The sequence below is a fragment of the Heteronotia binoei genome, chromosome 2, assembly GCF_032191835.1.
Source record: "Heteronotia binoei isolate CCM8104 ecotype False Entrance Well chromosome 2, APGP_CSIRO_Hbin_v1, whole genome shotgun sequence".
In the NCBI taxonomy this organism is placed as follows: Eukaryota; Metazoa; Chordata; class Lepidosauria; order Squamata; family Gekkonidae; genus Heteronotia; species Heteronotia binoei.
In genome coordinates this window covers 190,597,229-190,613,906 of record NC_083224.1, presented here as the reverse complement: position 1 = coordinate 190,613,906, position 16,678 = coordinate 190,597,229, and the positions used below count along the sequence as shown (strand labels likewise).

Genomic DNA, 16,678 nt, shown 5'->3' with positions numbered 1-16,678 from the left:
TAAAGGGAACCTCCACATTCAGAGGCAATCACTCTTCGAATCCCAGTGTCAGGAGGCAACATCATTCTTGGTCTCTGTGGAGTGTTGTTGGATCTCCATAGGAAATGGTTGGCCATTGTGTGAAACAGGATACTTGGCTTAGTCTGATCCAGCAGGGGCTCTTCTTATGTCCTTACATTAATCCTTACAACAGCTCTAAGATGAGCAAGAGTTATTAACCATACTCTGCAGATGGAGAATTCACCCTTAGAGAAAAATAACTTGCATCTGCCTTTGGCGTTTTGGACTGCAGCAAGATTTGAATCTGCAACCTCCTCAGTTCCTTAGCTATTACACTACTCTAGCATAACATTTCCCCAGAAAAGAGAGAACAGAACACTTACTAAAAAGTAGAATCCAGCAAGTGGTATTCTCTACGCCTCTGGTAGCTGGTTCGGATTCCGGTATCCTTCCACAGACTTTCTAGCATCCTCACATAGTGTGGCTCCAGGAGAGTCACTTTGTAAGCATCCACTCCCATGAGCAGCTGAGCATTTTGCTAGAAACAAGGGTGTGTGAGTAGAGAAACAGATCCTAAAGATTTTGTATATAAATGGCAGGTCTGCACATGACTGTCAAGCTCCAATAGTTCCAATAATGATATCCTTTGTTTATTTCAAGTAGATTCATTTATTAAGACCTAGAGATGCTTACAAGACAACTGAAGGAACTGAAGAACCAAAGCACATACAGAGATATGTAATGAGGGTTCACAGCCGTTACTATTTGGCGGGCATTTCTACCTTAAGGGTCAAATGTTACTACAATAAACAACAAAAGAGAAGAAGAAGAAGAAGAAGAAGAAGAAGAAGAAGAAGAAGAAGAAGAAGAAGAAGAAGAAGAAGAAGAAGAAGAAGAAGAAGAAGAAGAAGAAGAAGAAGAAGAAGAAGAAGATGATGATGATGATGATGATGATGATGATGATGATGATGATGATGATATTGGATTTATATCCTGCCCTCCACTCCGAAGAGTCTCAGAGCGACTCACAATCTCCTTTACCTTCCTCCCCCACAACAGACACCCTGTGAGGTGGGTGGGGCTGGAGAGGGCTCTCACAGCAGCTGCCCTTTCAAGGACAACCTCTGCCAGAGCTCTGGCTGACCCAAGGCCATGCCAGCAGGTGCAAGTGGAGGAGTGGGGAATCAAACCCAGTTCTCCCAGATAAGAGAGCTCTGGCTGACCCAAGGCCATTCCAGCAGGTGCAAGTGGAGGAGTGGGGAATCAAACCCGGTTCTCCCAGATAAGAGTCTGCACACTTAACCACTACACCAAACTGGCTCTCCAGAGGAAGAAATGCATATCAAAGAGATAAGGAGGTTTGACATTACTAGACCATTCATTCTCACACTCGTGAGACATCAGCGTTCCATGAGAATCTAAACATCCCTTAGTCAGATGGCCCTGGCTATTAAGTAGTAAATACCACAATTCAGTTTCTAAGGGAAAGATATATGCAGGAGCTTGACATAATGCCCCCCTCAGGTGGCCTCTCAGGGTTTTTGGGGAAATTGTTTGTAAAATGGTTTGATTAACAGCGGAGCTTTTATGTCCATTTCAACTATCCATGCATCATGTGAGGGTGAGAAATATTTCCATCTAACCAAATAATACAGCACCCCCCACTTCAGCTTAGCGTCCAGGATCTCTCCCACTTCATGATGGTTCTGATCCCTCACTGGGATTGGTTCCGGTGCCTCGGGTCAGGGGTGCCATTTTGTCCCCCCCCCCAAGGTCCGGTGAAGTAAACTGGAATGGGAAACGGGGTGAATTTTACTAAACATTTTAGGCAGTTGTAATTCCACAGTCACTTTGTTTATCACCCTTTTGATTTTAAAAGGTCCCGCATATTTGTAAGCTAGTTTCCTGGAAGGTTGATGCAACGATAAGTTCTTTGTGGACAGAAACACGGTATCACCCACTTCAGAATCCCAGGTGGGAGAATGATGTTTGTCATAGTGTTTTTTATGTCTCTTTGGCGGCGTCTAGGTTCTCCTGAATTGCCGCCCAGGCATCTCTCTGCTTGGCCCACCACTGTTCAAAAGTGGAGGGAGGATCCTCCCATTCTCCCTCCGGCAGGAGAGGGAACGGTTTCCCTTCATAACCATTTACCACATGGAAAGGGGTGGCTTTTGTAGAGCTATGCATACTGCTGTTGTACCCATACTCAGCAAATGGCAGCAATTCTACCCAGTTTGATTGCTGATGGTTTACAAAACACCGTAATATTGCTCTAGCAGTGCCTTTGTTCATTCCATCTGACCATCTGTCTGGTGATGGTAAACTGAACTTAACCCCTGCTTAATGATAGTCAATTTGCAGAACTCCCGCCAGAAGTTTGCAACGAACTGAACTCCACAGTTGTAATGTACCAGACTTGGAGACGAGCGTAGGGCAACATAGTTTATTACATGGTACTATACAAGATGGAGAGAGCCAGCACGCGGGCCGGATCCCGCATATATACAGTTGCCGGACTATTCTCCCTGCTGGCCGGTCCAATGCCGACCAGCCGTATTTCCCGCCACAAGCTGTGATTGGCGGATCGTTGCGCCCAGCGCGGAGGCACCTGGATGTTTCTCAGTTACCTCCGCGGCTGGGGTGGACTGATGTAATTCTGCTGTTGTGGCCATTATGAACTGGTTGCGCTCTGCGAACGCCATACACTACAACGGTCACTAACTAGTTTATCGGGAAATGAGTGGAGTTTCACTACATGTTGGAAGAATAATTGTGCTAGTTTCTTAGCTGTGGGTATTTTTACGTAAGGGATGAAATGGGCTTGCTTGGAAAAGGTGCCCACTACTACCAATAAAACCATTTTCCCCTGGGAGGGGGGTAACTCCACTATAAAGTCCAGGGAGACTACCGACCATGGCCAGCTAGCTGTTTCCAGGGGTTGCAACAGTTCTGGAGGCTCCCCCCCCCTTCGTTTAGCTATCACACAGATTGAGCAGGAAGCAACAATCTCAGAGATGTCCCTTTTCATGAATGACCACCCAAACTGCCTATTTACTAAATGTAGTGTCTTGATGTACCCAAAATGACTAGCAGTCTTATTATCATGGCAATGATAAACCGCCCCCTTCTCCACTGCATACTTCCTTGGGTTGACTCTCGTCTTCTGCTTCAGCTGCCACTTTTAGCCTCTCCCCCCAATGTTCCTCTGCATGTAAATGAAGTTTCTGAGATGTCGCCATTACAGCCTTTCCAAGATGGAAAGGAGAGATCAAGGAATCTATTACTTCTTCCTTTAGACTATTGTGCTGTGGGAGTCGGGAGAGTGTGTCTGCTAAAAAATTGTGGGAGCCGGGAATGTGTTTTAATTTGAAATCAAATTGGCAAAGAAGCCAGCCCACTGAATTTGTTTCTCAGTTAATTTCCTTTGGCCTGTCAGGGCTTCTAAGTTTTTGTGATCAATCCATATTTCAAAGGGGACTCAGGCCCCTTCCAACCAGGAGCACCAAGTTTCCAGGGCGAACTTAACTGCAAACACCTCTTTGTCCCATACCGACCACGGTCACTTTGTCCCATCCCGACCTTGGAGTTTGGATCTAGAACAAAGCTGTTGGTAAGCTGTTGCTGAGTGAGGAGAGCTTGTTTGCCTGGGGTGTAGTACCCTATAGCTGTTACATGGTGCCTTGACACTGTGACCTTTCACAAGTATGGGAGTATCACGAGTTTAGCTACCCAGACAAAAGCCCAGCTGGGACTTTCGAAATGTGGGGAAACAGAGATGTTCTTACGTCTGTCACCTTGAGACAAGTTATTTCTGGATAATTGCCATGGTAGATTTCGGTAAATGTTTTGCATGTCCCTTGTGCGAGTCTTGTGATTGTGATGACAAAATCTGAGACCAAAATCCTATAAAAATAAAGACTGCTGGCTTGCAAGCTGAGCAATTCTCCCAGGACACGTGTCTTGTGTGGTTGCTTCCTACATGGGGGTAATTGCTGGCCCCACCCTCTGCTGCTGCTCTGGCTGTTGAGTCAGAGGTGGAGGGGGGGCTTGAGCCTTTAATTTGCAAGGCTCATCCTTGCCAGAGGCAGAAGTGGCTCAGCTGCAGTAGAAGAAGGTGTTTGAATCTAGAACAAAGCTAGTGAGACTTGATTTGCTTTTCTAAAACTGCTGGGGAGCATTACCTAGGGTTGCTGTGGGAGGTAACTGTGTGAGTGCTTTGTGCCTGCTGGAGAGGGGTTTCTGATTGTTTTGTGTGCCTTTTGTGTAGCTGTTGCTGAGTGAGGAGAGCTTGTTTGCCTGGGGGTAATTGCTGGCCCCACCCTCTGCTGTTGCTCTGGCTGTTGAGTCAGAGGTGGGTGGGGGCTTGAGCCTTTAATTTGCAAGGCTCATCCTTGCCAGAGGAGTGAGCTGAAGGGCTCTTGGCCTGTGGTTCTTAGCCTGTACTCACAAGTGGTTAGTAAGTACTCACAAGTGGTTTCAAGTGGCAGTTGGTAGTGGGATTTAAAGAGAAGTGAAGATGAAGAAAATTTTGAAATGAATTGCAGCAGTATGGCTGGTGAGGGAGCAGAGGCAGTAACGTGTAAAGACTGTGGGATGTTTGTATTTCTACCTGAGAGTAGCATGAATTACACTTGCAGCAAGTGTAAGTTAGTGGCCCTGCTGGAGGAGAAGATACAAGGACTGGAGGCATGATTGTCCACACTGCAATGTATAGAGGAAGGTGAGGATTTTCTTGACAAAACGCATGAGGCGCTCTTGAAAGGACAAGAGGAGGGAGAGGAAATGGTATCTCAGCAATTAGAAGAGAACCCAACACAGGAGGAGGATTCCTGGAAAAAAGTAACCTGAAGGAGAAAGAAAATCAGGAGATGGTCTGAGCCCCTGCTGCTCAGCAATAGGTTCCAGGATCTTCCCACAGTAACTGATTCTAAACCATTGGAACAAAGGCTACGCTTACTTTCCCAGCTTCTACGAAGCTTGAAGAAAGTTTCTCAGGATCCTGTGGATAAGAAGCCTGGAGCTTCTGCTCCGCAATATAGAAAGAGGAAGGTGGTGGTGATTGGAGACTCCTTGCTCAGAGGGATGGAGCCCAAAGTGTGCCGACTGGACTTGTCATCCTGAGAGGTCTGCTGTCTGCCAGGTGCACGCATCCAGCATGTGACAGAAAGGATTGGAAGACTTATCAAGCCCACAGATTACTATCCTTTCTTGCTGATCCATGTGGGAACGAATGATACTGCTCATTATAGCCCTGAACGTATTAGAAAAGACTATGCAGCTCTGGGTCAGAAGGTGAAGGAGCTGGGCGCACAGGTTCTGTTCTCGTCAGTGCTTCCTGTTGAAGGCTGTGGCTTAGGATGAGAAAGAAGAATACTTCAAATAAACAACTGGCTACGTCGATGGTGTCGTCATGAAAGTTTTGGATTTCTGGACCATGACTTAAGCTTTCAAAATGGTAATCTTCTAACGGAAGATGGTTTGCACCTTACGGCGGTAGGCAAAAGGGTGTTTGGTAACAGCCTTGCTAACCTAATAAGGAGGGCTTTAAACTAAATGGTATGGGGGAGCGAGACAATAATTCAAAGCCTCATATGATGCCAAAAACTGGGATAAGAACATTAAAGATTTGCAGAGTGCTGCATTCGCTAGGTAATGTTAACTTGCAGGCTTGTATGGAAACTAAACCCTTGGGATGCATAAAACGTGGATTCTGATGTCTCTACACTAATGCACAGAGTATGGGAAATAAACAGGAGGAACTGGAAGTCCTAATAAAGGAAGGAGACTATGACATAATAGGCATTACTGAAACTTGGTGGGATGACACTCATAACCGGAATATTAGGATTCAGGGGTACAACTTATTTAAAAGGGACAGGCAAATGAGAAAAGGCGGAGGCACAGCGGTATATGTGAAGGAGGTATATACTTGTGAGGAAATGTGTGAATCTGAGCATGGCAGCTCAGTTGAGAGTTTCTGGGTAAAAATAAAAGGAGTAAGAAATAACACTGATATTATTGTGGGGGTCTGCTATAGACCACCAAGTCAGGCAGAGGACTTGGATGAGATACTTCTACAGCAGATTGCAAAGTTCTCCAAGAGAAGGGATACAGTGATCATGGGAGATTTCAATTACCTGGACATCTGTTGGAAGTCCAACTTCTAAAAATGAAAAATCAAATAGATTCCTGACTTGTCTTGCTGACAATTTTCTCTCCAGAAAGTGAAGGAAACAAGTGGATCTGCTATCTTGGATTTGATTTTCACCAACAAGGAAGAATTGATTGAAGAAGTGGAAATAGTGGGCACCCTGGGCAGTAGTGACCATGTGATTTTGGAATTTACAGTATTAGGGAAGGGAAATGCTATACATAGTCAGACTTACAGGTTGGACTTTAGAGAGACAAACTTCGATAAACTTAGAACTATGCTGGGTAAAATCCCATGGTCAGAAATACTTAGGAGGAAGGGGGTTCAGGAGGGGTGGGAGTTTCTTAAAAGCGAAATACTGAAAGCGCAATCACAGACGATTCCTATGAGAAGAAAAAATGGAAAAAGCCTAAAGAAGTCAAAGTGGCTCCATAAACAGCTCTCTAAAGACTTGAGAAATTAAAAAACCTCCGGAGAGCCAGTTTGGTGTAGTGGTTAAGTGTGTGGACTCTTATCTGGGAGAACTGGGTTTGATTCCCCACTCCTCCACTTGCACCTTCTAGCATGGCCTTGGGTCAGCCATAGCTCTGGCAGAGGTTGTCCTTGAAAGGGCAGCTGCTGTGAGAGCCCTCTCCAGCCCCACCCACCTCACAGGGTGTCTGTTGTGGGGGAGGAAGGTAAAGGAGATTGTGAGCTGTTCTGAGACTCTTCGGAGTGGAAGGCGGGATATAAATCCAATATCTTCTATCTTCTTTAGGAATTGGAAGGAGGGCCTTATAACCAAGGATGAATTTAAACAAATCACCAGTGCTTGTAGAGAAAAAGTGAGGAAAGCTAAAGCTCAGTGTGAGCTTAAGCTGGCCAAAGATGCTAAAAACAACAAAAAAGGGTTCTTTTCTTATGCTCAGAGTAAGAAAAACAGCAAGGATATGGTGGGACCATTGCGAGGGCAAGAAAGTGAAATTGTAACAGGTAATGAAGAGAGGGCGGAACTGCGTAATTCTTTTCCTCAGTCTTCTCCTCTGATGGAAACGGTGCTCAACATGGCAAAAACAGAATATATAAGGAGGGTGTGTTCCAATCTACGATCAGCATAGGGGTAGTACATAAACACCTAGTTTCTTTAAATGAAACTAAGTCCTCAGGGCCAGATGAACTGCATCTGAGGGTTCTAAAAGAGCTTGCGGATGTAATTTCTGAGCCTCTGGATATTATTTTTGAGAATTCTTGGAGAACAGGAGAGATGCCGGAAGATTGGAGACCGGCAAATGTTGTCCCCATCTTCAAGAAGGGGAAAAAGAGGATCTGGGTAACTACCGACCTGTCAGCTTGACGTCTATACCTGGAAAAGTTTTAGAACAACTCATCAAACAGTCAGTCCTGGAACATTTAGAAAGAATGGATGTGATTACTAAGAGCCAGCATGGGTTTCTCAAGAACAAGTCATGTCAGAGTAACCTCATCTCTTTTTTTGAGAAAGTGACTACCTTGCTGGATCAGGGAAATGTTGTAGACATTGTTTATCTTGATTTCAGTAAGGCTTTTGATAAGGTTCCACATACTATCCTTGTTGACAAGTTGGTAAAATGTGGTTTGGATCCTGTTACCGTTAGGTGGATCTGTAACTGGATGGCAGATCGCACCCAAAGAGTGCTTGTGAATGGTTTTTCATCTTCTTGGAGAGGAGTGACAGGTGGAGTGCCTCAAGGATCTGTCCAGGGACCTGTTTTGTTCAACATCTTTATAAATGATTTGGATGAAGGAATAGAGGGAATGCTTATTAAATTTGCCGATGATACTAAATTGGGAGGGGTTGCAAACACAGAAGAAGACAGAAACAGAATACAGGATGACCTTGGCAGGCTGGAAAACTGGGCTAAAACCAATAAAATGAATTTTAATGGGAATAAATGTAAATTTCTGCATTTAGGTAGGAAAAATCCAATGCATGGTTATAGGATGGGGGAGACTTGTCTTAGCAGTAGTATGTGCGAAAAGGATCTAGGATTCATAGTGGATCACACACTGTACATGAGTCAACAGTGTGATGTGGTGGCTTAAAAGGCAAATGCAATTTTGGGCTGTATCAACAGAAGTATAGTGTCCAGATCATGTGATGTGATGGTATCGCTTTGCTCTGCTCTAGTATGACCTCACCTGGAGTATTGTGTTCAGTTTTGGGCACCACATTTTAAGAAGGATATAGACAAGCTGGAACGGGTCCAGAGGAGGGTGACGAAGATGGTGAGGGGTCTGGAGACCAAGTCCTATGAGGAAAGGTTGAAGGAGCTGGGGAGGTTTAGCCTGGAGAGGCGGCAGCTGAGAGGTGATATGATCACCATCTTCAAGTACTTGAAGGGCTGTCTTCTAGAGGATGGTGTGGAATTGTTTTCTGTGGCCCCGGAAGATAGGACCAGAACCAATGGGTTGAAATTAAATCAAAAGAGTTTCCGGCTCAACATCAGGAAGAACTTCCTGACTGTTAGAGTGATTCCTCAGTGGAACAGGCTTCCTTGGGAGGTGGTGGGCTCTCCTCCTTGGAGGTTTTTAAGCAGAGGCTAGATGGCCATCTGACAGCAATGAAGATCCTGTGAATTTAGAGGGAGGTATTTGTGAGTTTTCTGCATTGTGCAGGGGTTGGACTAGATGACCCTAGAGTCCCTTCCAACTCTATGATTCTATGACCAGTTCCGTTGTTCAGAAGAAAATTTGCGGGAAATATAGGCACACGGTCTTAAGTTCCCCTGTTAATACATTTGCATTAAAATTCCACCCCCCCCCCCCGAGCACGTCACTAGCGTCAGATTGCACCACAAAGGGTTTTAATTCATTGGGGTACATTAACACTGGTTCACTAGTGAACAGCCTCTTTAGTTTTTCAAACGCCTTTTGACACTCGTTCATTCAAGTGAGTTTTGCCCCAGGTTTTTTCGCATCGGGACCCTTCCCTTTGGTTTTTAGTAAGTCTGCTAGAGGTAGCATGGTCTGGGTGACGCCCTGGATAAAATTATGATAAAAGTTCGCAAATCCAATAAAAGATTGTAATTGTTTTTGTGTTTTGGGGGGCTGCCAGTCTAAAACTGCTTGTACTTTGGCCAGGTCCATCGACAATCCCTTCCCTGACACCCGGTAGCCTAAATATTCTAGTTCCGCTTTGTGGAACTCGCATTTCGACAGTTTAGCAAACAGTTTGTGGTCGTAGAGCGTTTTCAAGACTTCTCTTACTAGTCTCACGTGCGTTTGCATGTCATTTGAATAAATAATGATGTCATCCAGATAAACTATGACTCTTTTGTACAAGTATTCCCTGAGCACCTCATTTATGAAATTCATAAAGACTCTGGGGGCGCCTCGTAATCCGAATGGCATTACTAAGTATTCAAATTGGCCAAGGGGGATGTTGAACGCCATCTTCCACTTATCTCCCTTCCTTATGCGTACTCAGAAGTAGGCGTCCCTCAAATCTAATTTTGTGAAGATCTTCCCCTGGGACACCGTATTCAATAGGTCCTTTATGAGTGGAATCAGGTAGGCATTCAATCCTGAAATTGCGTTAATCCCCCTAAAGTCAGTGCAAAGACTCACTCCTGTTTCCTGATGGCCCTTCTTCCCAGGATTCTTCTCCGGACTCCAATACTACTATAACATCCTCGTCTCGCGGGGCAGCCATGGCGATGCTGCCCCATCCCAATTCCTTCAAGTGACTTTCTGCTTTCTTGGGTTTGGGTGCGCCGGTCTTCGGAGTAAGGCGGGGGGCCTTGAGGTTTTTTGGGGCATTTATTCGCCATGTGGTTCACATCCCCACATCGGAAGCAACGCCGGGGCCCTGTGGGTTTTGGTGGCGCCCTGCTGGGTCACTGTTTCTTCCCTTTTGGTTTTGCCCTGGACTGAGACTCATGTCCCCCCTTGCCCCCTTGCTGCTGTTGACACTGGAGGGTGACATGCCGCATGTGGGTCTCCACTTGTCCCGCTAATTGGATCCAACCCACTAGTAAGGTCGGTTGGGCTTGGTGTAGGGCCCGATCCAGGATGCTGGCGTTCAGCCCTCTCTGGAAATGCTCCATCTTCATCAATTTACTCCACCCGTGTACTTTGGCTGCGTTGGCCCGAAAATCCACGGTGTATTCTTTCACAGATCAGGTTCCTTGCTGCATGTCATGCCGTGTGGCTAGGGCCTGAGCCTCTTGTAGCGAGTCTTTATACTGGGTTAGGATGGCTCATAGAAATGCTTCTATGGTGTCCAGTTGGGGACTGCAGGTCTCATAGAGGCTTACGTACCATCTCTTGGCTGCTCCTTGTAGTTTTGACCCCAAATAGTCCACCCGGCTAAACTCATCGGGGAAAGTGTGCCCCCAATAGTACATGAAGCTGTTAGCTTGTATGGTGAAGTATTCTACTTCTTCAGGATCAAAAGTAGCCACCAGCTCTTGCCCTCTCCCGTAATCTCGGGGAGGAGGGGGCAGTTGTGCCAGGAGCACCAGGGGTTGCGGCTGTGGCGGTGGCCCCTGCGGCAGCGGCTGCGGGGCTGGTGGCAGCTGGGGTGGTGGCAGCTTACCTTGCAGGGCGGGCAATTGCTGTAGGCCAATGCTTGGTTGATCTGTTGACCGATCTCTTGTGTAAGGTGCGTGTTGTTTGCCTGCATTTCTTCCCTCAGTTTGCATGCTATCTCCACCATCTCGAACCTCATCAATTGGAGGAAGTCTCTCAGATCCGCTCCGTCTTCTTCCCCCTCATCATCAGGGATTGGGCTTGTCGCCTTCTCTTCCCTTCCATCACCCCCTCCTACTCCTAGCTGGTCCTGGTCATCCTCTACTTCTCTTCGTAGTCGGAGTGGGGGGGGGTAGTTCCAGGATCACATCTCGTCTGGCTGGGCTGGCGTCCATTAAGCTGGTGGATCTGCGTGGCCCCCAGTCCTTTGGGGTGATGTATAGTCGCTGAATGTGCAGCAGGGAACCCCTCCCAGCCTGTCTTCTTGTGTCCACTGTGCCACAGGGGTTGCTTTGTGATGGCTCCTGGTTCCCAGCCTCCAGTTTCTGAAGAGGCTGGTCAATCTGGGATCTGGCTGTTGTCTGGTGCTTCTTCCACCATAGCATTAAAAGTTCAGTCCCAATTTGGGAGTTCTTTCAGAATGTCAAGCTCCGATAGTCCCAATAATGATATCCTTTGTTTATTTCAAATAGATTCATTTAGATTCAATAGAGATGCTTACAAGACAAGTAACTGAAGAACCAAAGCATGTACAGAGATATATAATGGGGGTTCACAGCTGTTACTATTTGGCGGGCACTTCTAACTTAAAGGTCAAATGTTACTACAATAAACAACAAAAGAGGAAGAACTGCATATCAAAGAGATAAGGACGTTTGAAGTTACTAGAGCATTCATTCTCACACTCGTGAGACATAACAGCATTTCATGAGAATCTAATAGCCAGATGGCCCTGGCTATTAAGTAGTAAATACCACAATTCAGCTTCTAAGTGAAATATATATGCAGGAGCTTGACAATGACCCAGTCTGAACACATCCCTCTTAGGACTTGTTGTGTATGCGGACAAAAGTAAAGACTATTATGCGTGTTTCTCCCTGGCTCAGTGGAGCCATAAGGACTGAAGAACAATGGACAGCAGGATCCAAATACCTGTTGCCTTGCTCCAATCAGAAGCCCCTGGCCGGTTTGAATAACCCAATGGTGTGCTAGCATGGGAACCCTGAGTTGGCCCCGTTTGCCTAGTTCGCCAGTCTTAGAGAGTGCAGCCCTATACTATACTGTACAGATATAAAGAGCTACGATCACTATCACCTTGCCTCTTCATTGCATTGAACCCACTATATTATAGTGGCAATGAAGATGGGATCCAGATGAGCAAAGCCCAGGACCAACAGGCACTGTCCAGTGCACCGAGCTCCAGTGCCACCGTGCAATGGACACCGCCACCTGGCCCAACCATGGCTGCCATTCCTGGACCACATGAGTACATACCGGAATTCAACCCAGCTCACATGTGGGATGCCTGGGAGAAGTGGTTGAACTACTTCATCCGATACCATAAGATCACAGACAAGGACCAGCAGAAGTCTCTCCTGCTCAGCATCTGTGGCATGGTCACCTCGTGGTTGGCTGAGGGCCTCATCTCACCCGGCACACTCGAGGAGGCAACGTACAAAACACTGGTGGAGAAGCTATCCAACCACTTCTCGCCTAAGCCTACTTGCACGACCCGCCGACTCGAATTCCACAAGTGAATTCCACAAGGAGAGACCGCCGCTGACTTTGTTGTGGAGCTCTATCGGCTGGCCCTCAATTGCGCATTTTTGAACCTTAAGGAAGCCCTTCTTGATTGCTTCATGGTTGGCCTGAGGGACAAAAAGATGCAACGTAAGCTGGTGTGCATCGAGGACCTCACACTAACAAAGGCACTCAGCAAGGCCTCCACCTACAAGAGATCCTGTAAGGAGCGACCCGCAACTGAGGTGCACCAGGCCGCTGTCGCATCTGCGTCTGAAAACTCCAATGGAGAAAATGCCTTCAACCTTCACCATGCAGCCCCGAAGTGCCCGCTGCCACGTGCCACCAAAACAACAACTGTCTGAGAGTGTGCCAGCTGTGGGGAGCCCCATGAGCACTGCTTCTGTAAATTCCGGGATGCCATCTGTCACCAGTGCGGGAAGACTGGCGTGAGTTTGTCATTCCAAATCAACTCACCAGCAAACGGGAGGAGCAACCCAGCAACAAAATGGCTGACGTCATGAGGTTGCCCTCATCAAGGAGCTGTACTCCCTCATGGCATTGACTGGCCAGGTATGCCAACTTTCTATGCCTTCCCTGGAAAAACTTAAAACCACAGTCCTCATAGAGGGTGCTCCATGCAAAATGGAAATTAACTCGGAGGCCACCTATACATTCATCTTAGCCCAGACCCTCAGGCAGCTGTGCCTGCAGTGGGGATTCTGTCTGCACCCTTCCCCAGTCATTGTGTGGGACTTCCAGAAACAGGAGGTCACCGTTAAAGGGGTAGGGTTTTTTCAGGGTAAAATATGGACAGTTCTCAGGAACTCTGCCCCTGAAGGGGCCCTTTGTAGCTTATTAGGCTGTGCTTGGTTTGATCCCTTGGGAATCAGAGTGACAGGAATTCACCAGACCCCCCAAGCATGAACTTTCAGCGAATTTGCGGGGAGTTCCCATCTGTGTTCCCTAGGAACTTATGCAGGGCCCCCAGTAGCTTTGCAGCTGAACCCCAACGTGCAGCCCATATGGCTGAAGGTCTGGCACATTCCCTTCACCCTAAAGTCTAAGATTGAGAAGTTAGACTGCCTCGTGGCGCAAGGGGTCACCAATGCATGTTGGGAGACCACTATCATCACCCCAGTGAAGCCCAACGGCAGTGTCCACAACTTCGTGGAGTACAAATGCAATAGGGCACTACAGGACCACACCTGGTGGTCAGTCATTCTGTCATTTTTGAGATTGTATCCCATTACTGCCTTCCTCACTCTCTTGTTAACTATAAAGGCCACTCCATTTCTTCTATGGGACTCTTGCCCACAGTAATAGATGTAGTGATCCTCTGAGTTAAATTCACCCAATCCTGTCCATTTTAGTTCACTGATTCCCAAGATGTCAATGTTCAGTCTTGCCATCTCTTACCTTGCTTGTTACCAGCTTACCTTGATTCATAGAGCTTACATTTCACATTCCAGTGCAGCATTGTTCTTTGCAACATTGGACTGTTCTTTCACCATCAGACATATTCACAACTGAGCATCCATTCGGCTTTGACCCAGCCACTTCACTCTTTCTGTGGTTACTTGTACTTGCCCGCTGCTCTTCCCCAGTAGCATAATGGGCACCTTCCGACCTGAGGGGCTCATCTTCCAGTGCCATATCTTTTAGCCTTTTGTTACTGTCCATGGGATTTTCTTGGCAAGGATACTGAAGTTGGTTGCCATTTCCTTCTCCAGTGGATCGCATTTTGTCTGGGATCTCAGCTGCGGCCTGTCCATCTTGGGTGGCCCTGCATGGCATAGCCCACAGCCTCACTGAACTGCACAAGCCCTCTCGCTACATCAAGGCAGCAATCCATGAGAGAGGGTCCTTTTCATTGGTAGTCTTCAAAACACAGCTGGATGATTATTTGTTGGAGATGCTTTAGGCTGATCCTGCATGGAGCAGGGGGTTGGACTAGATGGTCTGTATGGCCGCTTCCAAGTCTATGATTCTATGATCATGCCAACTGAAGCCTGCTGCAGCTGTGCTTGGGTGGGAAGGGGGGAAGGGCAGGTGGGAAGTCAGGGGCAGGGGGGTGGCTTGCCTGGGGCGGCAGCCCAGCACCGGCACCCTAGCACTGGCGCTGGTCTGATAGGAGCCCTCTAGGGTCTGATCTGGCCCTTGACTGCACATTTGACACCCCTGCTCTAGGGTCACATTAATAATAATAATAATAATAATAATAATAATAATAATAATAATAATAATAATTTTTATTTGTATCCCGCCCTCCCCGCCGAAGCAGGCTCAGGGTGGCTCACAGACATGGAAGTACCATGATTACATTTAATACATTATACGGTAAAATACATTAAAATACATTGAATAAATAATTTGTTAAAACCATTACAGTTCAGGTGCTACAATGCAGACATATTGGATGTATATCAGATGGCTAGGTGTCATTTCAGGATTCAATCTTATAGGCCATTTGAAAAAGGCTCGTTTTACAGGCCCTGTGGAACTGATTATAGTCCCGCAGGGCTCGAACCTCCGCTGGTAATTGGTTCCACCAATGAGGGGCCGTTATTGACAGTTGCTCTACAAACACCTAATCTGTCTGCTGTGGATTAGAAATTAAGAAACATCATGGGGAATACTTTCAGCCTGACTCTCTGTAACTAAAACAGGCCTGCTTTCACTCTCTCTCTCCTCCTTGCACGTGCCATTCTCTGTCTCACTCACAATGACAGGCAAGCAGCAGGATGAGGAGGATTTTAAAGCTTCACTTGCTCTCAATTTGAATAGCAACAGAACAACCTGGTTCCTTTCCTTTAACAGGAGGCCTAGTTAACATTTCATTTTTGAACAATACACAATATCATTCCCAATCAAGCACATAGTGGAACATTGATAAGGATCGTTTATTGGACCCAAAAAAGCATGGTACTCGATAAAGACTTGTGCCATCTTCCTCGTTATAGGAGCAGATACAAAGTTCTTTCCCATCATGAATTTGCCCTTCTTGGAGTAGTTCCCTACTTAACAATATTGGGTAGTATCCAAACTGGGAAACTGATGCAATAGTGTCTTGCGGCGAAAAAAAAACTCATCTCAGGCTGGTCTGCTTCAGTGGGATCAGACAGCCGCCATCAGACAGGCGGGATCACAGCTGCCATCCGGATTTCCACCTTCAGACTGCTAGCACGGCCTCAGCATCAAGCCGCCGCGAGAGCTGCGGGAGTGCGTGGATATGAGTGTTAGGATTGGGTGTGCACATAAACTGGAAAGTGTGTGCACGGCGGAGTGGACAAGCAGTTTTTGGAGACTGAGCAGTCTCTGCTGTAGCTGACACGCAGACTGCCAGGAAGTGATGCCAATGCATCCTCAGGGCAGAACTGGCGATGTGCACAGCAGCGGTAGTGCAGTTGGTATGGCAACCACTCTGGGGGGACGGCTGGGTCCTCCCAAAGGCCACCCCTTGACCTCAGAAGGATGGCAGACAACTGTGCCCGGGCCTCCACCACGGAGGCATTCCAGTTGCAGTCTGTGGCTCTTCTACTAGGGATTCGAGCATGCCTAGTTCTCCTTGAAGAGCATCAGGCGTCGATATGAAGGGTGCATGCCAGGAGGCGCCGTGTGCTGCATACCTACCTATTGGGTGCTCAGGAGAGCCAGGCTGCTGTCCCATGCAGTGGCACTCTCCCGTCCCAGGGCTGGGCTATGGAGACCCCACGCCGCTGGTGGGCATATCCGCGGTGCATCAGGTGGTGGCATACATATGTCTCAACAGTGTGGGAGGATGAGCAGTGGCTGTGGAACTTCCAGATGACAAGAGGCACATTCACCTGGCTAGTGGGAGAAGTGCAGTCAATAATTCAACGCCAGAAGAACCACATGAGGGACGCCATCTCCGCTGAGGAGCGGGTGGCCATCGCTGTGGGGTGGCTTGCAAACAAGAATTGCTATAGAGAGGTCAGTGAGCAATTCGGGGTGGGGCTGTCCACTGTCTGCGAGATTGTGGTGGAGGTGTGCCTGGCTATGGAGAAGCAGCTGCTGACCAAAACCATCTATCTGGGTCCAGTAGGCCAGGTGAGTGTCCACTGTGGGCCCGGCCAGCAGTGCCCCAATACACCCCTCTCCCTTGGCATGTCATGCATAGGCAGCCCCAGGAAACCACATGATGGCAGCTTGTGGGGTAGGGCAGTATGTGGGCCCAGCAGACAGGGGTGTCGGGATGGGGGTTCGTGGTTCGCAGATAAGTAAAGAGGCACACGGGAGCACATTTCCCGGCCAGGGGGGTCAGGAAGCACACATGGA

At 47.4% G+C, this 16,678-nt stretch overlaps 1 protein-coding gene across 1 annotated transcript in view; it reads right to left on the bottom strand.

Annotated features, from left to right (window-relative positions):
* Window positions 1-16,678, bottom strand: part of LOC132567730 (guanine nucleotide-binding protein subunit alpha-15-like) — a 77,268-nt gene that overhangs the window by 41,256 nt on the left and 19,334 nt on the right. The window contains exon 3 of the mRNA XM_060233417.1: window positions 384-538. Within this exon, the coding sequence (XP_060089400.1) occupies window positions 384-538 (155 nt within the window). The remainder of the gene's footprint in view (window positions 1-383; window positions 539-16,678) is intronic.